We start from the raw sequence: 23,278 nt of genomic DNA, 5'->3' as shown, positions 1-23,278 counted from the left end.
CATACAGAGCCTACTGTATGTGTATAATATCTCCACATTATCATGGTTCCATATTATGAAGAGAGCCCACACTCATACAACAAACTTCCTTCTACAGTGGTACCTCAGTTACAGAAGCTTCAGGTTATAGACGCTTCAGGTTACAGATTCCACTAACCCAGAAATAGTGCTTCAGGTTAAGAACTTCGCTTCAGGATGAGAACAGAAATTGCGCCGCCGCAGCACGGCAGCAGCGGGAGGCCCCATTAGTTAAAGTGGTACCTCAGGTTAAGAACAGTTTCAGGTTAAGAACAGACCTCCAGAACAAATTATGTTCTTAACCCGAGGTCCCACTGTATAGACCTTTTACCCAGTGGTACCATTTTTTCTGTAGGATTGCAGCACAGGCGGAGTGGAGGGCAAACCCTTCCATTTGAAATGCCGTAATGATAGAAATCATTCACACACACATATCTTTTAACGGCAGCAAAAACAGTTTTGTCTCCGAAATAGATGCTGTCTAGCACCAACATAAAAGGAAAGGATTATGTGCGGTAAATAGCTTCAAAGGTCAAGTTAACAGATTTTGCTCATTTACATGAAGACAGACAAAAGAAGCAAACATTTGAGCAACTGTGGGTGCCTTTTATTTATTATATGAAACAACAATCTAATACAGATATTAATTACAGAGCATTTGCCATACTAGAATCATCTTGTTGCTAAGATATCAGATGAAGCATCTTGCATATATTCATCTTTATTAATAAAATGTAAATGTCAAATTATTGTTTTCTTTTGTTGATTAATTCTGCCTTCCTCTCCAAGAAGCTCAGGGTGGTAAACTACAAAAAAGCAACACAAAATATAAATAAAAATATCAAATATTCCCACAGCTAAAAAAGTTCAAGGTTTTCATAGTGAGCTAGCACCTTTTGCTGATAAGATATTATTCATCAATATTTATAATGTGTTTATTATGTTATACATATGTTGTGTATATTTGTAATAAAAATGTTCAAAAAGAAAATAAAGTACATTGGTACCTTGGTTTACAAAACATAATCCATTCTGGAGGTCCGTTTGTAAACCAAAACAGGTTGTAACCCAAGGCACGCTTTCGCCAATGGGGCCTCCAAAAATTTTTTGTTCGTAATCCAAAAAAAAAATGGGTTGTAATCCCAAAAAAGGTTGCAAATGGGGACACGCACTTCCGGGTTTGATGTGTCTCTAATCCGAAACATATGCAAACCAAGGCACCACTGTAGTTCCCTCTCCCTCTTTGTGCAACTCTTAGACTTGGGGCAGGACTCCCACGGGTTCAGAGTCTACACAGGCAGCCCAGGCTGGTAATTTCCCCAAACTTGATAAAAATAAAATCACACTAGTAGATTTTAAAAATAGGACAGAAGTACTATCAATAGAACCATATAGCCTAAACTCTCATGATTCATGAGAAGCCAAGTTACAGGGAACCAGGCAGAGGGCCTTCTCGGTAGTGGCGCCCTCCCTGTGGAACGCCCTCCCACCAGATGTCAAAGAGAACAACAACTACCAGACTTTTAGAAGACATCTGAAGGCAGCCCTGTTTAGGGAAGCTTTTAATGTTTGATGTATCATAGTATTTTAATATTCTTTTGGAAGCCGCCCAGAGTGGCTGGGGAAACCCAGCCAGATGTGCGGGGTATAAATAATAAATTATTATTATTATTATTATTATTATTATTATTATTATTATTATTATTACAACTTGGAACTGTCTCAACTTAAAATCTCTTCTTTGTTTTGAACAAAGTGCTAGATAATAAACCATTTTATGGAATGTCAATAACATAAATAATATAATTGTTATTATCCCCCCCCCCAAAAAAAACCCTAAACATTTATCATGTGGCATCATTCAGAAGCAAATTGGATTAGTACTGGAACTGAAGACGTTTGAGGTGAGCCACATTCTTATGACAAATCGTGGAATTATGCAACCCAATGGCAATAAATTTATTTGTTTTCTCAACAACCAGACTTCCAATTTTAGCATCTTTATGCAGTATTTCAGACTTCCTTCCTGATGGTTGGATGCATAAATAAAAACAATTGTAACTTGTTGCTAAAGCCCAATTCAGCTGAGAGAGTTGTGTCAAAAGATATAAATGATACCAATTCCGTTAGCATTGCAATCCTCAGACTTGATCAAAAGGCTGAACAAACAATGAAGCCTTAGAGCAGTTTGAATCATCAAAAGAACAAGCATGGCTTCATTCTGCTCTAATCCTATTAGTGGAGGCTCCATCAGAAAGTCTTTTCCCCAGCTCAAAATTAAGGTTCTGGAACATTGTTCCAAACATGTTCCTCTTCACTCTTAAGTTTTGTTTCTTTTGCCAGTAAAACTTTTTGAAAGCAAAGCCAGTTCTTGAGAGAGTTTTAAATTGCCATTACTTCATTGGCCTGGTTTGCCTGATAGAAAGTCAAACTATGGTTTGGGACGAAGCTTCTCTTTGGGAGCTCACATATTCGCCTGGTCTGGATAAGCCTTAGTTTGGTTTACTGTGTCATGCAAACTAGGTCTTTGGCTTCTCTATTGAGAATTTTTTCCCTGTCGTTGTTGCAGTTGTTGTTGTTGTTACATGCAAAGGGTGAGATCCATATAAGTCATACTTAGAAGTGCATTTATTTTCAATAGGTCTACTCTGATAATGACTTAATGTTGGGTCCCACCCACAGTGAATGACTATTAGTTATGTTAGTGCTGCTCTGTCACAAAAGAGGGTGATTTCGAAACTTTCTATGACTCCAGGTGAGGAAGAACTGCCATTTTCAATTCCATTGGTACAAAATATAGTGCTTGCAAGATTATATTCTTACTAAACTTTTAGTAAAACAGATGACTAGTAAATCTGAGGGATACATTTGCTGCTACAGTTGATAGTATTCTGTTACATGTAGTTGGGGAATAGACTGCACTTTTCTTTTAGAGTGATGTTCTAGAGTAGTGTGGCAAACACAGTTGGGATCTCTATGTGTTATATTACATGAAAAGTTCATTTTGGTAGTTTTAAGTTGCTTTGGTTCCATTTATTATTAACTATTTTCAGTTTATACCGAGTGTAAATTCCTTAACCGTTACCTTAAGTATAAAATTGCACTGGATTCTGATGCTCCGGAGTATGCAGGACATAACAGACTGGACCATAATACAGAATTCTTCTCACAGGAGTATGGACATAACGGTCGGCCTAATTCTCTTTTGGTAAGTACAGTTTTTTCTACTTCACTTCTGCAAAGGTATGTCTGCAGTGATAGTTAACATTTTAAATTCCCTATTAAAAACCTGCATTATGCCTTTTGTCTCTGAAATATGACTACTGAAGTTTGCATGAAAATCTTAAGATTAAACTAAAGGCCTTCAGTGAATGCGGTGTGACTTGGGCCAACTGATAGTTGGACAATAATGTTCCTTAATATCCTATATCAAGTATAACTGAACAAGATACAACAATTATCTGAAATAACTAAGCATGAAACCATTTTAGTCTGCATTTTCTTTCTCATGCTGTTTAATTCTGAATTGTCGCATTTTCATGTCTCAGTAACTTGCATGTTTTACTATTTCCTTTTACATATAAACTTTGAGTTTTGCTCTGTGTGTGTTTGAGTCTGGCTGCATGAACAGGCCTCAACATCCTAATTTTTCCAGTAGTGACTTAGGGAGCCCCTTAAACAAGGAGTAACAAATTACTAGTTTGACAATTCTTCAAAGTTCTGTAGATACATATGCTTTTTTTTCTTAGGGTTCCGTGAATTATTTTCACTTTTGGTTATACTTAGCAATGTCTAAACCATACCTCTCTCTTTTTTTTCTTGGTGACCTAAAAACATGATAGTATGTGGGGAGAATATTTTTGCTCCTTTGATTCATTGGCTTACACACAATGATAGTCCTACTTAGAGTAGACCCAATAGACAGCTGATTTAGGTCCATTAAATTCAGAACATCTACTCTGAGTTGTATACAACCCATTGTTTCAGTTCTATTTTACATTTATAACCATATCCCATTACCCTGATATACTTTATTTCTTACAAATTATGAGCTCACTATATTGGCTAATATTGGTATGTGCATAGTCTCTGTACATGCTTGCATTTTTTGTAGATCATTCTTTCGAGTTCTTCCAGTACACTTGGACTCATCTCTAAATTTACTTACGCATTTACATTATATATGGGCTTTTTACCATCTTCACTTTCCTTAGCAACTTACTGAAGAAAATGCTTACATCACTAGAAATTTGAAGCCCTTCTCACAAATATTAGTATAATGGGTGCATCCATTCCAGGCTTGCAGGCCTTACAGGATAAGATAGCTGACCACATTCCTGGCTCATAGTTCAGTTTGGGTATGCACCAGCCTGATTCAGAGGCTGCCCATTTTTGGAATAAACAAATTGTCATGCATTTCCATACACTACTATTAAATGGCTAGGATGGGGGTTTTTGGGGGGGAGTGGTTGCAGGGAGGAGGTTTGACAGACATTGATGAAATTTGAAGGCATGACTTTGTTAAGCCAAGCAAACAGTGAATGTGTACAGATTCTTATTTTGCATTTAAAGCTATATTAGAACTTTTCAGAGAAATTGCATTTGATTCATATTGCATCTAACCATTTCAACATAGGCAAATTTGTATTTTGAACCTTTGTGGCATCACTAATTAGTGTCCCCCAGCCCCATTCTGTATGGACTAAAGGTATAACTCTGCCAATATCAAGTTGTTTCTCCTACAATTACAATACCATGTTAAACGTTATAACGTTTGTTAATAAAATCCCTAAATTGCTTCTAACTTAATTTTTCTTTCCCTTTGAGGAAATAGGAAGTTTTGGTTACCCAAGTTTTGTACCGCTTTAAACCTTTAAAACATTGTGAATGGTTAGTTTACTATTTCTGGAAGAAATGTATATTTATTCTGCTGCTACATTTTGCATTCAGTGGAAAATTAAGTATCAATTTCACACACACAACAGAAGCCAAAGCTACAAAATACTATGTTTTGGTCAGAAATCAAATTGAATCCCAAGAAACAACACAATAATACCATTATCCCATTTCCCCTTCCACTACTCTAGCAGTAAACATTAACACAGCTAACAGTGTAAGATAATAATTGTGTGTCTTATTAACCATACCTTACTTCCAAGTTGGCATGAATATTGGCAATGCATAGTAGAAAATAAACATGCCCAGAGGCTAAAACTATGGTAGAGAAGGATCTTGGCAAGTGCATGTGAAATAAAGCATGTAGGGTGGGCAAGAAGATAGAAGCCAAGTAATGAATGAACTAATATAATTTTGAAGTAGCTGCAGGTTGTGGCATGGCAAGTGCACTACTATGTTAGTTACAAAGCCCAAAAGTGTGGGTCACACTTCTCCTTTATATCCTTCAGCAACCCAATTCACTGAGTGCAAGTGATCGCCAGCCCCGAGGACAACAGCACACATACTACCTGGAGGTAAAGTTGCAGATAAAAGTGTGCCAGCCCAAACTGTAGCACTTCCCTCCCTCTCCGAAGGGCAGGATCCTCTTCTTCAGTGCCTGGAGCCAATTTAATTTTAATCCCCACCCCACCACCATAGGACCATAGATCAATTGTAGAGCATCTGCTTTGCATGCAGAAGGTGCCAGGTTTAGTCCCTGGTATCTCCAGGTCATGCTGGCAAAAGCCCTATCTGTCTGAAATCCTGGAAGGCCACAGCTAATCATGGTAGACAATACTGAGCCAGAGGGAACAGTGGTCTGACAGAGTATATGGGAGCTTCTTATTTTTCCACTGTGTATTGTGCATCTGAACTTACAGAAACGAATGTGGGTATTTCTGTAAGCTATAGACTGTACGGTGGTTTGCTAAAAATAACACTTTTGTTCCATGTCTGAGCTGAAGGAGCCCTGATCAGCTGACAAGCAGATCTCAAAATTCTGTTCATCCCCCCCCCCCCCCGGCCTTATCACAGCTCATGCTATTCAGAACAATTCCATCCAGCAGAAATGGTGTGCAAGCAGAGCTCTACACACCATTTTCTGGAATTTGCCCATTCACAAATCAGCAGCAACTAAAAAGGGGGAAATGTGGATCACACAGTTCTTTAGAGCAGTGTTTCCCAAACGTTTTTGGGCAACGGCACACCTGTGTACTAAAAAAAAATCTCGCGGCACACCACCATTAAAGCCCCGCCCCGTGACGTCAGCGCGCAGCGTCACGCCGGGAGGGACGCACAAAAGTGAACGTTTTTTCCCTCGGCAGCTCCTCTCAGCTGCGCTCAATCCGCCTCGGAGCGCAGGAGCGATGCCTCTCTCTGGCTCTCCCTCCGCGCAGGCTGAGGGAGGGAGGGAGGGGCGTGTGTGACCCGTCTCTGCTGGGAGACCAAACCCAGCGAGACAGAGTCGCGGGGAGGCGCCCAGGCAGCGCTGCCGGCTGCGAGGAGGAGCGCCAGGCAGCAGCAGGAGGCGCGGCCTCTCCTCGCCGCCCCCGCCCCGCCTCTCGCCGCCCGACTCGCCCGCCTCCCTCCAGGCATCTCGCGGCACACCAGCCGGTGTCTCACGGCACACTCGTGTGCCGCGGAACACCGGTTGGGAAACACTGCTTTAGAGAACCCAGGAACCAATTAGTATATTTTAAGCCGTGTTTGCGTATTACTTATGTACTGGGTGTTACTGTGATTACTTTGGAGCAAGGACAGTTTCTCAAACACACTCCTGGTCACGTGTAGGGGTACCATGTAATTGGGACATTGAGTTATGCGGGTGCCCCAGTTGCACAGAGCCCCTACATGTGAATAGAAGCACACTTCCGCTTTAGACAACTGTGGCAACAGACAGTTGTTTGAGGAAGGTGATGTGATGTCAGAGACTGGACTAAAAGTACAGTCCCACTCCAAGTAAGCAATATCTACAGATGAGTAATACATGAATGGGGGAAAGAGTCATTTCCATTCTCATAAAATCAAAGTTGAAGAGAGCAGGGGAGCTTGCTTGTTTCTGGTTCCTGTCGAAAAATGGGCCTTCATTTCCTGGAACTACCTGCAAAATCCAGACCACAGTATGCATCACCAGTGGAGAGGACATGCATAGCAGAAAGATACAAGCAGAGCTCCTATTTTGAGACACGCAGGTGATCTAAAATACATGTTTCATTGGAAGCTTCCATGGTGTATAATCAGCAATGGTGGGGATTCTGCTGCAAATCCCAAATATTGTATATCATTCCAGCAGTAAGTACATTCTGTCTCTAGTTGAGGGCAGTACCTGTAGCCCCAAGGAGATGAAAGAACAATACAGAACCAAACTTATGTAATTCTGTTAGAAGTGATTTTATAATGGCTATGCACTTTATCTAAGTCTGCCAAGATCCATCCGCTTGAAGCACTTAGGTGTTTCCATGCACCAGAACAAAAGCAACATCAACAAGCCCACATAAAATGCCAAGTACAAATTTGCAAGAGTGTATCTGTGATACAGATAGCATCTGTGGCGGGATAAGGCTACTTTAATTCTGTCCGAGGGAAAAGAGAAGGGAAAAGCGGGAGGAGAGTGTCCTGTGAAAAATACGTGAGAAAAAGCAAGTGATAAATTGAAATTGTAAGGTTCATTACACCGAGAAGTTGCTTACTGCAGTTACGGTAATGGCATATGGGCAGACACACAGTCTGTTATACAGGAACAGGTTTTAAAGCTATTAACAGTTTTAAAATCCAACAAGGCTAGCTGGAATTCAGATACATGTTAATTATCCAAACGCCTCATTTCTCCACTCATCACTAATCCAAATAATATTTTCCTTGCTATTTTTGCTTCCTTCCTGACTTATCTCTTTCAAGGTCGTTCATCATTACTTCAGTACTTATAACCAAATGGTACTCATTTGCTAACTGTTTTTAATTATGTAAGGGGTGACCTTTTTGATAAACGTGTTTTTATTTGCCAATTCCTTAACTCAAGATAAACCCTACTTTTCTTCCTTTTTTGTTACCTGCGATATAAATGGAGGGTGGTGCTGTAGGTAGTTTATGTGTACTTCTACATAAGAACATAAGTCGAGGTGGCTGGATCATCTAGTCCATCTAGTCCAACGTCCTGTTCTCACAGTGCCCAACTAGATGCCTGTAGGAAACTACAACTGGACATGAGCACAACAGCACTTTGTCTATACTGCTAATACCTTTTGTGGAGCCCTGTAATCATTCAGAGGTATCACTCAGCTATGAGTGATCACCACAGAAGAAGAATCATGTTCCACAAACTATGTTAACAAATTGGAAAAAATACAGAGAGCTGCAGATACAATGTCAAGTTTTGTTCAATTGCCTTGATTTTTCCTTTAAAAAATAATAATGCACATGTTTCTTGTAGTCCAGTGAGTTGGCTCCAAAGACTGTTCCTTTCCTTTTATGGAAGGAGTCTTATTATGATGTAAGAAGTATGTATTTGAATCCAGTGAGGTGCTTTATAAATAAGAAGTCAGCAAGTGGGGGGGGGGACTGGTCTTTAGTACGTATTGAAAATATATGGCACAGTTCTACCGCTGAAGTTGAACAACTCAACAGTGCAAGCCTCTAAATGTCTACTCAGAATTAAGTCCTCCAGGTAAGTGCTTGTAATCCTAGGCAAGTAAGGCACAAGGATAGGAGATACCTTGTAACATTTATATAAGCCATTCTTGACTTTTTTGAGAAAGACAAAGTAGCAAATATCCACTTTTCAGAGGTGATAAGTATATGCTGACCATTTTGTATTTCCATATTTTCCATGGATTCATGGCATGCATTCATTAGTTGATAGTTTCTGTGCATTATTCTATGGCAGCCACTCATTTAGCTGTATTTTTATTTTCACCTGTTTCCCCCCCACACACACCTGTTCTAATGCACAAATTAATGTGGTCATTTATTTACATTAAATCAGGTACTTTTCAGAACAAATGCTTTCTGTTTTGTACATTTCATTGCACACCCAATGGAATGTTCATGCCGTTAGTTTGATGTGGCAGGCCACACTTTGAATGAGTGGCTAAGTGTTTGGAGGAGCTGTGTTTTTCACTAATTTCTTTGTCTTCCTGGAGGATGGCATGTTGAAGCTATCAGAATGGTCTGCTCCCAGAGGCTAATGGAATCTGATAAGATACTTGAGTGCCCTTAGGGAGTTTCCACTTTGCGCAGCTGTCCTGTCAGAGCTCTAATCTCTCTGTGGAATGCTAAGATGACTCAGGCACTTGACACGATCATAACTAAGTGCCCTCACCCAGAGTGCAGATCCAGTTAGCTCCCTGTTTTATCAGACATCTGAGGGGAATGGAGCAGGATGGGAGATGAGCAGTGATGGTAGTGAAGAAACTTATCCATGGAGTGTTATCCAGTCAGTCACAAATGCCACCTTCTTGAGTAAAGTATTCCTGAGAGTGTTTTCTGTGCTCTTCCTTTTGGGTAAGACGTTATCTATACCTGTTTCAATCCAGTTTTAGGCCTGGTTTTGGCACAGAAGCTGCCTTTCTGCTTTAATGAAAGACAAGTGGAATGTAACCCTGATAGTTGTTATAGAATCATAGAATCATAGAGTTGGAAGAGACCACAAGGGCCATCGAGTCCAACCCCCTGCCAAGCAGGAAACACCATCAGAGCACTCCTGACATATGGTTGTCAAGCCTCTGCTTGAAGACCTCCAAAGAAGGAGACTCCACCACACTCCTTGGCAGCAAATTCCACTGTCGAACAGCTCTTACTGTCAGGAAGTTCTTCCTAATGTTTAGGTGGAATCTTCTTTCTTGTAGTTTGGATCCATTGCTCCATGTCCGCTTCTCTGGAGCAGCAAAAAACAACCTTTCTCCCTCCTCTATATGACATCCTTTTATATATTTGAACATGGCTATCATATCACCCCTTAACCTCCTCTTCTCCAGGCTAAACATGCCCAGCTCCCTTAGCCATTCCTCATAAGGCATTGTTTCCAGGCCTTTGACCATTTTGGTTGCCCTCCTCTGGACACGTTCCAGTTTGTCAGTGTCCTTCTTGAACTGTTGTGCCCAGAACTGGACACAGTACTCCAGGTGAGGTCTGACCAGAGCAGAATACAGTGGCACTATTACTTCCCTTGATCTAGATGCTATACTCCTATTGATGCAGCCCAGAATTGCATTGGCTTTTTTAGCTGCCGCATCACACTGTTGGCTCATGTCAAGTTTGTGGTCAACCAAGACTCCTAGATCCTTTTCACATGTACTGGTCTCAAGCCAGGTGTCACCCATCTTGTATTTGTGCCTCTCATTTTATTTTGCCCAAGTGCAATACTTTACATTTCTCCCTGTTAAAGTTCATCTTGTTTCTTTTGGCCCAGTTCTCTAATCTGTCAAGGTAAATCTGTCAAGGTTATCTTGGACCTTTCAGTGGCCTTCAGCCACGGCATCTTTTTTGGACTAGTTTTGTGAACTTGGCATTTGAGGCACAGTCGTAAGCTAATTCCACTCCTGCCCGAAGTGCCATTTCCAGAAGGTGTTATTGAGAGACAACAGCACAATCCCTGCAGAGTCTTGCAAGTGTCCACCTAGTGCCCTGTACCTTTCATTGTCTACATGAACCAACTGAAAGAGGAATTTGGTGTGAATTGCCACCAATATGCTATTACCCATGTGTTATAGGTGAGACAGTGGATATTCTGAATTGATACTTGGCGTTGGCAATGGTTTGGGTAAGAGCCAACAAAAAGCTCACTTCTGACAGTGCAAGGGTTCTGTGGATGGTGGTTCTTCTGCTTGGGGAGAAAGTTTTCAACCTTTGTTGTATTTTATTGTCTTTGTGCGCTGGAAACTGACAAGGAGTCAGCCATGAAGGATGATACATCAGTCTTCTGAATAGAATGTTTTCCATCCTAGGAATAAAAGGGAAGTGAATGTCTGGGGCAGATATTATGTCCAGATACTGTCAGAAGCATAAGTGCTGTTTAAAAAAATAGGGCTAGGTTAGAACAATTGAAGCTAATTGGAATATAGGGCCCTTAACCTGCATCTTGTCTAAATATACTTTCTCACAGACCTCTTTACAGATATACTGAACCCATTTGCTACAGCAACTAAGTGCTAGTTTGGGGGTTAACAATTCTGATTCTGTTCCTTCCCAGTTAATTTGAGTGGTGTTGGGCAAGGCATTAAGTCTTATCTAACCTACCTCACCACACAAGTTCTTTGTTTGACCAAAATCAAATGGCTATAAAGAAATACAGTATACAAATGGTTAAAAAAATCAGTAGGAAAATTATGAAAATGCATGTTTCTTGCATGTGAATTCATCCCTCATGACAGTAATACATACATTTTTCCCCTTTGTGTGAAAACTGTTTAGGAAACTTGTCATGTGAAAGAAGCCCAACTAATTCATGGTATGCAAGTCTTCAGCAGCACTTCTTAATATAAGCGACTAAGCTGTGTAATCCCTTAATGGAAGAAAGAGAGTTTGTCCTTGGAGACTAATATTTCCAGAGAATCAATATTTGGGATTCAAAGATCTGGTTCGTAATAGAGCATTGACAAAATTATCAAATCGCTGTGAGGAGTCCTTTGGATCCAACCCATTAGTTTTCTGACAAGGATTTATATATTGACTTTGGAGGATGTAATATAGGCTCTTTTTTTTTAGTTTGCCTTTTTAAATAGACATTTGCATAGACCAAGGGTTTGTAACTAGAAGATACACTGTTTTAAAACAGGGAACAGATTGGCAAAGATGATCTGCCAAATATGTTTTGGTATCATTGTTGCATCCTCATAGCTGTGCTTCCTCCCCTGTTTGTTTGTCTGCCTTTTGCCCCTAAAGATCATCAGTGGAAAGGGGGGCGAAAGGGGGAAATGGAGAGGAAGAGAGAGATAAGACAAAGTGCAAGAACCAAAAGGTGAAAGGAGAAACAGATAGTCTTCTTCATCCAAGCCATACCAGCTGTGTCCTTATCAGGAACAGGATATGAAAAACAGTGCTGGCAAAATCTGCCTAAACTGCATGTGCTATATTAGAATAAATGCCTCTGTAACCTCCAAGGATTATACACCAAACCCATTCATACATCACTTAGGCTTCCTAGATAGTTTTTTAAAAAAATTAATTAGAACATTCTAGCTTTCAGCTGAACAGACTCTTCATAGTGCCTATAAGTACACTCTAAAAACTTCAGACATGTAATGCACACGACTGAACTACATCTGCTAATACAGCCTTCACCAACTTGGTGCCCTCCAGATGTTTCAGACCATGTCTCTTATCAGTCCCAGCCAGCACAGCTGTTCTGAAAAACAAATGGACAACTGTGGAAGTAATGGGTTTCTCTTTCATTCCCTGTGTAAGGTGGCCAAGCAAACCACATAATCATAATTTGTCATAATATTGTATGACCAGTTACGTCATACTTTTTGATGCTTGACCTCAGGTTGGAGATCTTTGCTTTGTAGTTTGTCATCTTTTACACAGAAAAGCAGGCTCAACGTAGGCTTGGTTGTATAACAATCATATGTAATTTATTTACACCAGGCCATTTTTAAATACAGTTCATTTGTATATGTAGTTACTGTATTTTTAATCCTTTTTTAATAAAACATTGTCTCCCAAAGTGGCTTACATCTTTTTTTTTTTTAAGTGTCAGGCACTGTCAGAAGGCTGACAAAATCACACAAGGGAAAGGAGAGGAGAGGAAAGGCTTTTAAAAGCCAGAATGCATAGCTAGAAGTAGCTGTTTACTTCCAGCCAAAGACATACATATTTTCTCTTGCTGGGGTTCTTGTGTGAATATAATAGTTGGTCCATGAGTGGGGACAGAGTGCCCTTTCCTCCTGCTTCTGCAGTCCCAGGGCATTGGCAGCTGGAGATGAGTATTTCTTTTGGCAACCAGGAAGAAAGACTCAAGCTTCTTCAATGAGGCTAGGTTGGCCTTCCACATGTCATCTTATTTTTGGATGGCAGGGGACACAGCCTTTCAAGTACCCTGATACTTCAATTAAAAATAATTAAAGCTGGGGTTTTTAAAAGGAATTTCCATTCTTAAAAAATGATAATCCCAAAATCTGATTTTATTTTATTACTAAATTGGGTGTGTAATACCAGTTTCTAAAGTACATACCTGCTCAATGCACCTATTCATCTCCATGCAATTCTGTGGAAGCAGATCTCTTGGTAACAAAGTTGTGTGTGTGTGTGTGTGTGTCTAATAGCCACAAATTAGTCAGATTTTAAGGCACACAGACCTATTCTTTTCCTTGAAGTATCTGTTTCACAGCAATCCAGTCGCCTTGATAGTAATCTTCCACATTTTTTCAGGTCCTGAAAGATGGTCTAGAATGCAGCAGCTTTTCTACATTGTGCTAATTTTCTTTGTTTCAAGCTGCCAGCTGCTTAGATCTCTGTGACTTGGTTTATCTAAAGCGATTTGGAAATAAATCCTCTGGCACTTAAAACTGCAGTAGTAAATAAGTGCAAAAAAGCTACAGCTATAATTTTCCCCCCTTTGCACGTACATTTGGGGGCACATGACGCCATCCCAAGTGTATTTCACATTTTCTTCCCTGCTGAGCAGATTTGTAGGAGTTATTTATCACAGAAACCTTAGGGGAAAAAACACTCTGTTCACCGGCGAGAGCTGAGATGCATTGGACATGCTACAGTCTGGTTCGATGAAGATCAGCTGTTCTTTTCCTTTTTTCCTAAAGCTGTTTGCTTTACACCTTTCATTCCGGTTGCCGACTATAAAAGCTTTTCATGCCGTCAGTCAGACTCTCGCTAGGAGATAACATGGCTGAAAATAGCATTATATTAGGAATGCCAGGAGGAGGAAAGTCTTAAACACTGGCATTGTCAAACAGGAAGGCTGCAATCTTCACTCATCTGCCGACTCTTTTCTAATTGCATTGTTATTGAGTTCAGTTTACGTGATCAATTGCATTCAGCAGTCTGTAAACTACGACGTAGCAAGGTAATTGGTAAGCAGAACATATCTGTCATGTTTTGAGTTGTGAATCTAATCTGTGCTCGGAAGCAGCATTGTGCGGAATATGCTGCCACAGGTTCCTTTCCACCCTTGTTAAGAGAAGTACTTCTGAAGAAGAAAAACAAAAAGTGGATCAGGTTAAATGAGATTAAAAGTTTCAGCGTCAGAATGCCAGTGGAAGAACTTAAGTCTCAACATGCAAAGGCAAACGAGTGGCTTGTTTTTCTGCTCAAGAACCAATACCATAAAACCTGCTTCGGCGCTGTATTTTCAAGTGCCTTGCTGTGTCATACCTTGCATTTACCTGTATGAAATGACATCACGGACCTGGGGCAGCTTTAATTCAGAACACAATAGAGCTCAAATGCAGTAGTAAGAGTTTGTCATTTATCACTGTACAGTGTATCGACCCGAATGTCCTCAGATGTCTGAAATCGGTGATTGTAAATCACATGGAGCCCTCTAGTGGTAATTGCATTTAAACCTATCACCAGATCTAACTTTAGGAAGTGGCAAAGGGAAAGGAAGTGTATAATTTCTATTGCCTTGTGGGCATTGAGACAGCATGTCCCATCCATAATTGCACTCTGCTTTTAATTAATATTGATGGCACATTTCATGAAAGTTCGGTTCTTAAATGTATATTTCATGTTCAAACAGTAGATCACTTATAGTACGTTATTTAGATTTATATCTTGACCCATCCCAAAGGCATATTGTGAACAATCTGTGAGTTTTCCCCTTTTCTTTTTTTTAGGTGTACATTCCAAGCAGAGTGGCTCTAGTGCTTCAGAATATGGATATCCAAAACTGAAGACATCCATCCTACAATTAGATCCATGATGTCAAAGGCCAGGCACCATTTTGAGGAGAGAGATATCCAGGGTTTACTGTTTGGAAACTTTTCTATATGAAGATACATATTAATACTGAGAGCATTAAATATGCGCCTATTGTTTGTTTATAATTTCCCGTTGTGAAATGCTTATTCAAAGAAATAAGCATTTAAAATCAGAGGAAAGAAAAGTGCATTGTTGACAACTCGACGGATTGTTAACAGACTTAGATTTCAGAACAGCTGGTATCCTCAAAGTAACTCTTCCACTATTTTATGAGAAATAATTCAAAAACTGCCTTCACTGTTTTCAACTATTTGCTTCAATCGCATTTATAATTTTGGTACTGAATGCAGGTTTTTCATTAGATGACATTTTGTGTTAGAAATAAATAAATAATGATGTTGTTGCCTTCAAAGGCGGCCTTATGTATTTGTTTGACAGTGGGTTCCAAGCTTATTAAACGTTTTCAGTGTTTTCATGTGTTAAACCACTAAAGAAGCCAGGTTGTTAGATTTAACAAACCTATTGGAAAAAAAATATATTTTGGGGAATGATACACCTGAAAGTACTGAGTATTATACCCTACAGAGCTAGCACATAATAATGATAATTTATTATTTATATGCCACCCATCTGACTGGATTGCCCCAGCCACTCTGGGCAGCTTTCAACAAATCAAAACATCAAATACAGTTAAAGACACAGGCTCATTCCCAAACGTACTTTCTAAAAACAAAGTCAAACAATAAATTGCTTAGGAAGCAATCCAAACAAAAGATCTACCAGTGTGAGTAGGGTTTGGAATTGGGGTAATTTTAGGACATCATAAATTGCACTGGTATTAATCATGCCAACTTCCAATAGTTTGCATTGCTCTGCTCCTCTTATTTATGTTTCATTGTATCAAAGCACATCATATCCAGTTGTACAAATGGCAGGTGAAGCATGCAACTTCAGTATCATGCTTGGAAATTGCGACCTCACATCTTTATAAATCAAACTAACTTGCTAGCCATGAGTGAACACGTATAGAACATTATTTCAATCAAGCTAGGTGTTAATTTAAAATGTTAGTGTAATAGAATTGATTCTTCACTATATATCTTGAGTGAGATCCAGTGTAGTGTGACCCTGAATCCACTTGTGAAATTGGGCTTCTCCTTCCCTCTGTGTTTCCCCCCAAAATTATCTGCTGTGTAGCATTTGAATCCACAATCTTTGTCTCAATTTATAAACTCCAAACTACTTGTGCCAGTATTCACAGCACACTTGTAAGTATCACAAATGTCTTTCCTAACATTTCACCATAATTGTTCAAGAGTAAGGTTATATTGTGCCACTGTGGTCCAGTAGATATAAAAGTAGAATTTCTTCCCCTGCATCTCCAATAATGTTTCTATATTGGAACCAAATCAGCATGGGGGCAGTTGGTGCGTTGGCAATCTGCCTGAGGGGCAGTCGTCACATCAGCAATCTGGGGGGGGGGTGGATTGGTGCGTCAGCGACCCGCCCAGGGGGGCGATTGGCGCGATGGCGATCCACCCAGTGGGGATTTTGTCACCCCCTTTTGGGATGACACCCAGGGTAGATTACCCCCACCACACATCCCTCCCTATGCCCCTGATTGCATGATTCATCGCTGGGGCAAGGCAACATTCATTTCATCCTGCCTACAGAGTTCTGACATAAGAATTATTTCCTAAGCCTTTGAGGGTGTAGGGGGGGAGGATATCTTCCATGAAAACAGAAAAACAAATCTCAGTTCAGTCCCTCTGGATCACAGAGGCATTCATAAATGTTGTAGCTTCTGTTTGTGTTTAGTTCATCATGTCTGGGAAACAATAAGTGCTAAAGTGCTGATTAATATCCTACCTGTTTTTCATTTGACAGTTTGTTAAACAAGAGCCAAATAAGTTACTGTTCTCATATTTAAGTCCGTGGTGAGTCTGTAATTGTTTTACAACCTTTAAATCTGGAGGTGAGATAAACAGCTCTATAAATATGTGATATACTTTTTGTTAAATGGATTTATTAATATATAATGAAAACTTTACAGGCCCCGCGTCTGGGCATGTAAATGCAGTGCAAGGCAATTGTCCATGTCAAACTTTTGTGCAAGAAAAGCAATAAATATATAATATGATTAGAAGCTATAAAATTACTTGCAAATAAATGGAGAGATGTTAAAAAAATAATAATGCTTGTGGTGTTTTGGTATCATAGATTTACTCAAGATATTACCGAAGCATGCAGAAGCTTTAAGGAAAATAAAATGTTGGCATCAGCAGAAGCAAGTTAAGATTGCAGAATAATTATAATCTTTTCTGCTTAGAACCACAGCAGAAATGAAACAACATTAAATGCTTTTACATGATTTGCAAGGTTGCTAGATCCCAATTCCAGCTTTACTTAATGTCAAGTTGCTGCATTGCCAAGATCAAGATTTTCAAAGTATGCCAGTTCATGCACAGATGCTTAGAAATCCACTGCTAAAGAAATCCACCCTGAAATGGGGATGGGAGTTACAAGTAGAACCACATTTTTATGCTTGGTGTCCTAAATACATATTTCATATTCAGATGTGCATTTTGATGTAAATAGTCTACAGTAAGGCTTCAGTAGAAAGTAGATGGAGTTCTATTAAGTGTTTTGAATGTTAGCCCAAAGGGTCTACCAGTTGGAATAGGAAGACAAATATTTGAACAACTATAGATCCAGGCAGTCAGCTTTGCATTAGTTTCTACTCACTTTGTCAACCATAGGCTGACAGAAGCTTGAAGCCATTAATGGGGCTTCGAACCCTCTGTTTAACACAGTCTGCCATCCATTCTTGCTTTAAAGCAGAGTTGCTCATAATGAGATTTCTTACATTCAGAAAAGCCAAACCTGTCTTGAGTGCAACTGGGAGCTGGCAAATATATTACTGCAGCTGATATAACTATTCACGTGAGTCGTCCCTTTGTCTGTGCAGTCTAATCATGGAGGAAGAATTCTGATCTTCCCCTTCCCTCACATTTTTCTCCTCACACTAGTAGACTATTTGTGTCAGCAGTATATAAGCTGTAATAATGTCTGCTAGTGATAAGGGCTGCTTCTCATTAGGTATGGGGCATGGTGAGGAGGAACCATAGCTTCAAGCTGGCACCATGTTTCAGAGGCTCCTTGGCCAGTCTGGCACCTCTTCCCCCTCCTGACAAGCATACAGCACTGGACTCTCTTCCTGAGACACTGGAGATGTGCTGCTAGTCAGGACAGACAGACCAAAAGTCCTAACTGGCCTATGGGGACTTTTATGCTGCTTATAAATTGGGGGTGGGGGAGCAACATTTGTTTTCCTGAACATTCCTTCGGGAGTAAACATTCCATTGGGGATAATCTGGCATGGGGACACATGCCTGCTAGAAGTGTCTAGAGCCAATAATGGTTGGATCAGAACCAAAACTAGGTGGGGCAATCACCCCTCTCCCTCTTCCACCTTGGCCAGTGGTCTCCTGGTAGATGGGACACATTTTTCTCACTATGGGTCTGAACTGATTGTTTAAAGAGGGCTTTTCTGATTGACTGAAGAGGGCATAATTTTTTTCCATATGAAATTGGGGTGCAGGTTGCCAACTCAAATGCATCATCATTGCATTTGGTATCAAGCGGTGAATGTTTGTTTCAAATCCATTTTTCCACTTCTGAGTACTCCTTGCAAGTTTTTGAAAAGACGGTCATATGAACAGTCCATTACTACCCATACCAAAGACTGAAACCTGTGGCCAGATGTTGTTGGACTACAAGTCCCATCATCCCTGACCATTTGTCAAGATGGCTGGGGCTGATGGGAGTTAGGTTGCAGTTCAAGTGAAGTAATAGCACTTCTCTGTCTTACCTCAGACCACACCTGGAGTAGTGTGTCCAGTTCTGGGCACCACAGTTTAAGAAGGATATTGGTCAGCTGGAATGTGTGCACAGGAGGGCAAACAAGATTATTAAAGGACTGGAAACCAAGCCTCATGGGGAATGGTTGAGGGAGTTGGGTATGTTTAGCCTAGAAAAGATGAAACAAAGATTTGATAGCTACCTTCAAATATCTTAAGGGCTGTCACACAGAAGATGGAGCAAGTTTGTTTTCTCCTGCTCCAGAGAGTAAGACTCAAACCAATGGATTCAAGTTACAAGAAAGGAGATTCTGACTAAGCATCAGGAATAACTTTCTGTCAGTAAGAGCTGTCGTCATCATGAACAAAACTGACTACATTCAGGAGGCTCACAGACAACTTTCCAATACCGCCTTTTACACAAAATTGGACTCAGACCCCACACAAGAATACAAGAAAGAACTAAACAAGATTGTTAAGGAGCTACCCCCACACATCCAAGAACAGATCCTCACCAACACACCAACAGAACCTCAACCAGGAACTTTCTATCTTCTACCTAAAATACACAAACCAGGAAATCCAGGACGCCCCATCATTTCAGGTATTGGCACTGTTACAGTGGGTGTCTCCGGTTATATGGACTCTGTTCTGAAACCATATGCCATCAATGCTCCCAGCTATGTACGTGACACCACAGATTTTCTGAGGAAAATACAATCTTTAAATAATCTTCCCAACAATACTATACTAGCTACTATGGATGTGGAATCTCTGTATACCAACATCCCACACAACGATGGTTTACAAGCTATAAGGAACACCATATCAGATAAAACCACAGCGGACCTTGCCACCAAACTCTGCCAATTTGTCCTTACCCACAACAACTTCAAATTCGGTGATGACCTGTTCCTTCAGATCAGCGGCACAGCAATGGGCACCCACATGGCCCCACAGTATGCCAACATCTTCATGGCAGATTTAGAACAACATTTCCTGAACTCCTACCCACTCAAACCTCTCTTGTACCTGCGATACATTGACGATATTTTTATCATCTGGACACATGGTCAACAGACCCTGGACACCTTTCACCAGAAATTTAATGATTTTCACCCCACAATCAACCTTACAATGAATCAATCTATGCAAGAAATACATTTTTTGGACACTACTATAAAAATACAGGATGGGCGCATAGACACCACCTTATACCGCAAACCAACTGACCGACAAACATATCTACATGCCTCTAGCTACCATCCCAAACATACCAAACAGTCCATTGTATATAGCCAGGCACTACGTTACAGCCGCATCTGTTCCAATTCTACAGACAGAGACTCTCACCTAAGAGATCTACAGAAACCTTCTCAGAACTAAAATACCCAGCAGATGAAGTTAGACAACAGATCAACAGAGCCAGACTGATACCCAGAGAGAACTTGCTGCAAGACAGACCCAAAAAAGAAAATAACAGAACACCTCTAGTCATCACATACAGCTCCCAAGTTAAAACAGTACAATGCATCATCAGAGATCTACAACCTCTCCTGGACAATGACAGTTCTCTTTCTCAAGCTATGGGAGGAAGACCTTTCATTGCCTACAGACAGCCACCCAATCTTAAACAACTCCTAACCCACAATAATACTACAACCAGACTTAACACAGACACTGGCACCAGAGCCTGCAATAAACCCAGATGCCAACTTTGCTGCCACATACACCCGGACAACACCATTACTGGCCCCAACAACATCACACATACCATCTCGGGACTATTTAATTGCTCATCGTCTAACATTGTGTATGCCATCAAATGCCAACAGTGTCCTTCAGCTCTCTATATTGGACAAACAGGCCAAACCTTACGCCAAAGAATAAACGGACATAAATCTGACATCAAGAATCACAAAACAGAGAAACCAGTAGGAGAACACTTCAATCTCCCAGGACATTCTATACAAGATCTCAAAGTAGCTGTTTTACTACAAAGGAATTTCAGAAATAGACTGGAAAGAGAAGCTGCTGAATTACAACTCATTACCAAACTTAAAACCATGGAAAGACCTGGGCTCAACAAAGACATTGGATTCTTATCTCACTATACATGACTAAACCATTTCTCACCTTCTCACGCCTTGCCTTTACCTGTAAGACCTATTACAGTCGTTAAGAGTCATCAACAGGCTCTCTCAGCTATCTGCCTACCTCCCATTCCCACCACCCTTCTGAGTAACACCCCTCCCCACCTTCTCACTATATAGAAGGATCTGGCAACTTCTGTTCCAGTGTATCTGAAGAAGTGTGCATGCACACGAAAGCTCATACCAAGAACTAACTTAGTTGGTCTTTAAGGTGCTACTGGAAGGAATTTTTTTATTTTGTCAGTAAGAGCTGTTCAACAGTGGAACAGACTCCCTCAGGAGTAGGTGGACTCTTCTGCCTTGAAGGATTTTAAGCAGAAGTTAGATGGCCATCTGTCATGGATGCTTTGCATTGCAGGGGGTTCGACTAGATGATCCTTGGGGTCCCTTCAAACTCCTATGATTCCAGAAGAGAATCAGGAGGAATACATCTCTGACCTATGCAGATCTCTTAATCAGGCCCACTGAAGGCAGGATGAGAACACACTTTCTCTGTGATGAGAAAGTTTAGGGGAATATTACAGACAGAAAGCTAGAAATTTCTTTGTGGCATGGAACCACCACTAGGACTCCTCTCTGGTGGTAGAGTCACAGCCAATTTTATGTAATGCAGGCAGTCTGAAAACTCCTCCTTCCAAATGAGAGTGATTATACTTGTTCAGATAAGGCTGGGCTGTGACCAAAATCTTCACAGTGTATTGCATGACACTATCGCATTCAGGATAGATTACTGGTGTGCTCTGTAGCCTGTGCTTCCTTTGAAATTAATTCACAGTTGTGGCAGCCCATTTGCTGGAGGCCTTGCTCCCAAGAAATACATTAAACTCTTTTGCTTGTAACGTAATAATGATCAGATTTAAATTTCCTCTCTTTATTTTTCTTCTCAAGTTAATGTCTAGGAATTAATGGCAGTGAATCAACATTCAGAAAATTAACGGTTGTGTCAGGCTTCACCATGTTAGCCCACTAATTGTGGTGATAAGGAGATAACGCATTGATTTATGTATATTTTTTAAAATGCATAAGTGATGTATGCACACACTTCAAAGCAGGGAAAGGCTGCATCTCTTCTACCTCATAAAGTCAGGGTGGCCCTACCATTAGGCACAGCAAGACAGCTACCTCAAGCAACTGATTTTCAGTGTCATGAAACAGAAGCAAATTGTTACCTACTTTGTTGCATTTTCACCACCAGGCAGGAGAAGCAACACTTGCAGGATGGTCTACCTCAGCTACCAAAGTAACATTGCTAATCTTGGATGCTATGAACCTTGATGTGTGGGCTCTGAGGATCAACTAGTCCAACCCCCTGCAATGCAGGAATATGCAGCTGCCCCATGCAGGGATCAAACCTGCAACCCTGGCATTATCAGCACCATGCTCTATCCAACTGGGCTATCCAGGCTACACCTCAGGCAGCAAAACACATTGGACCAGCCCTGTAGAGACTACAATCCCAAACTGACTGAAAAGCCTCCAGGCCACATATTAGGGAAGTCAGCATCGCTGTCATGGACACGCCTATGAACAATTCATAAATGAGAAATGACAAATGGCCGCAAGTGTGCATAGCACTGATTGGCCTGGCATATGCTACTCATACACCAACACATGGATACAGGAAGTTGCCTTATACTAAGCCAGACCACCGGTTCATCTAGCCAGGCCCATGCAGAGTTTGACTGGGGCCCATGGCAGGAGTCTTGTTGGAATAAAGTTATAAACTCAATCAAACAAAAAAACAGCTGGTCCCTGGTGAGGCCATATGGCCTCTCCATGGACCTACATCTGGCTCAGTATTGTCTACACCAATACTCACCCTCCCTAAAAAAAGCCCCAAAAGGGGGTAGATCACTGCTAGCTTTTAACTCAGTGACTAGATCACAATCTCTTGGGAGCTAGCAACCCCTGGTCTTCACTGAGTAGCAGCCCGTTTCCAGGGTTTTAGACAATTGAGTTTTTGGCAACCCCACCTCCCAAAATTAATATGGACACGGGGGTGGGGGTGGCCATCAGCTTTCGAACTTACTCTGCATCAGTGGTAACAGTGTGTTGAAACTAAGGCTAGGTAGAGTCCCTCCATCCTATGCTCAGGTTGGGTATATGTGTAAATAAAACAATATACCCTAAAGATAGCACAATCTCCACTTAATTTCAAGGAAAACAAACCTTGAAACCCTGGAATCTCTTGCCACCCTGGGGTGGTGTGCAAACAATATGCAAAAGTCCAAGTGACTGATGCTACAAATGTGGTTGTGTCAGTCAGACCTACAGAATGTGCTTATGGGGAAGAAATAGCTGCCACAAAGTTGGAGGGATTTGTCTAAAGCTGGGGTGGGGCATCTCAGGCCCTGATGGTCAAATGTAGCCTCTTCTGTCTGGATCTCAGGTGTATTCTAGGCCACAGCCACTTCCTAGCCAGACCTCTTCTCCCGA

At 40.8% G+C, this 23,278-nt stretch overlaps 1 protein-coding gene across 2 annotated transcripts in view; it reads left to right on the top strand.

Moving 5' to 3' along the window:
• The window catches only part of GBE1 (1,4-alpha-glucan branching enzyme 1), a 148,862-nt gene extending 131,838 nt beyond the window's left edge, over nucleotides 1–17,024 (top strand). Inside the window, exons 15-17 of one of the 2 annotated variants that reach the window (XM_081199738.1) lie at nucleotides 3,110–3,226; nucleotides 5,424–5,489; nucleotides 14,745–17,024. In XM_081199738.1, the coding sequence (XP_081055864.1) occupies nucleotides 3,110–3,226; nucleotides 5,424–5,489; nucleotides 14,745–14,801 (240 nt within the window). In that variant the 3' untranslated portion in view covers nucleotides 14,802–17,024. The remainder of the gene's footprint in view (nucleotides 1–3,109; nucleotides 3,227–5,423; nucleotides 5,490–14,744) is intronic. The other variant, XM_081199739.1, reaches the window with a different exon arrangement.
• Nucleotides 17,025–23,278: the final 6,254 nt, after the last annotated feature.

This window comes from Podarcis bocagei (genome assembly GCF_964188305.1).
Source record: "Podarcis bocagei genome assembly, chromosome: 6".
Taxonomy (NCBI): domain Eukaryota; kingdom Metazoa; phylum Chordata; class Lepidosauria; order Squamata; family Lacertidae; genus Podarcis; species Podarcis bocagei.
This window is presented reverse-complemented; position numbering and strand designations above follow the sequence as displayed.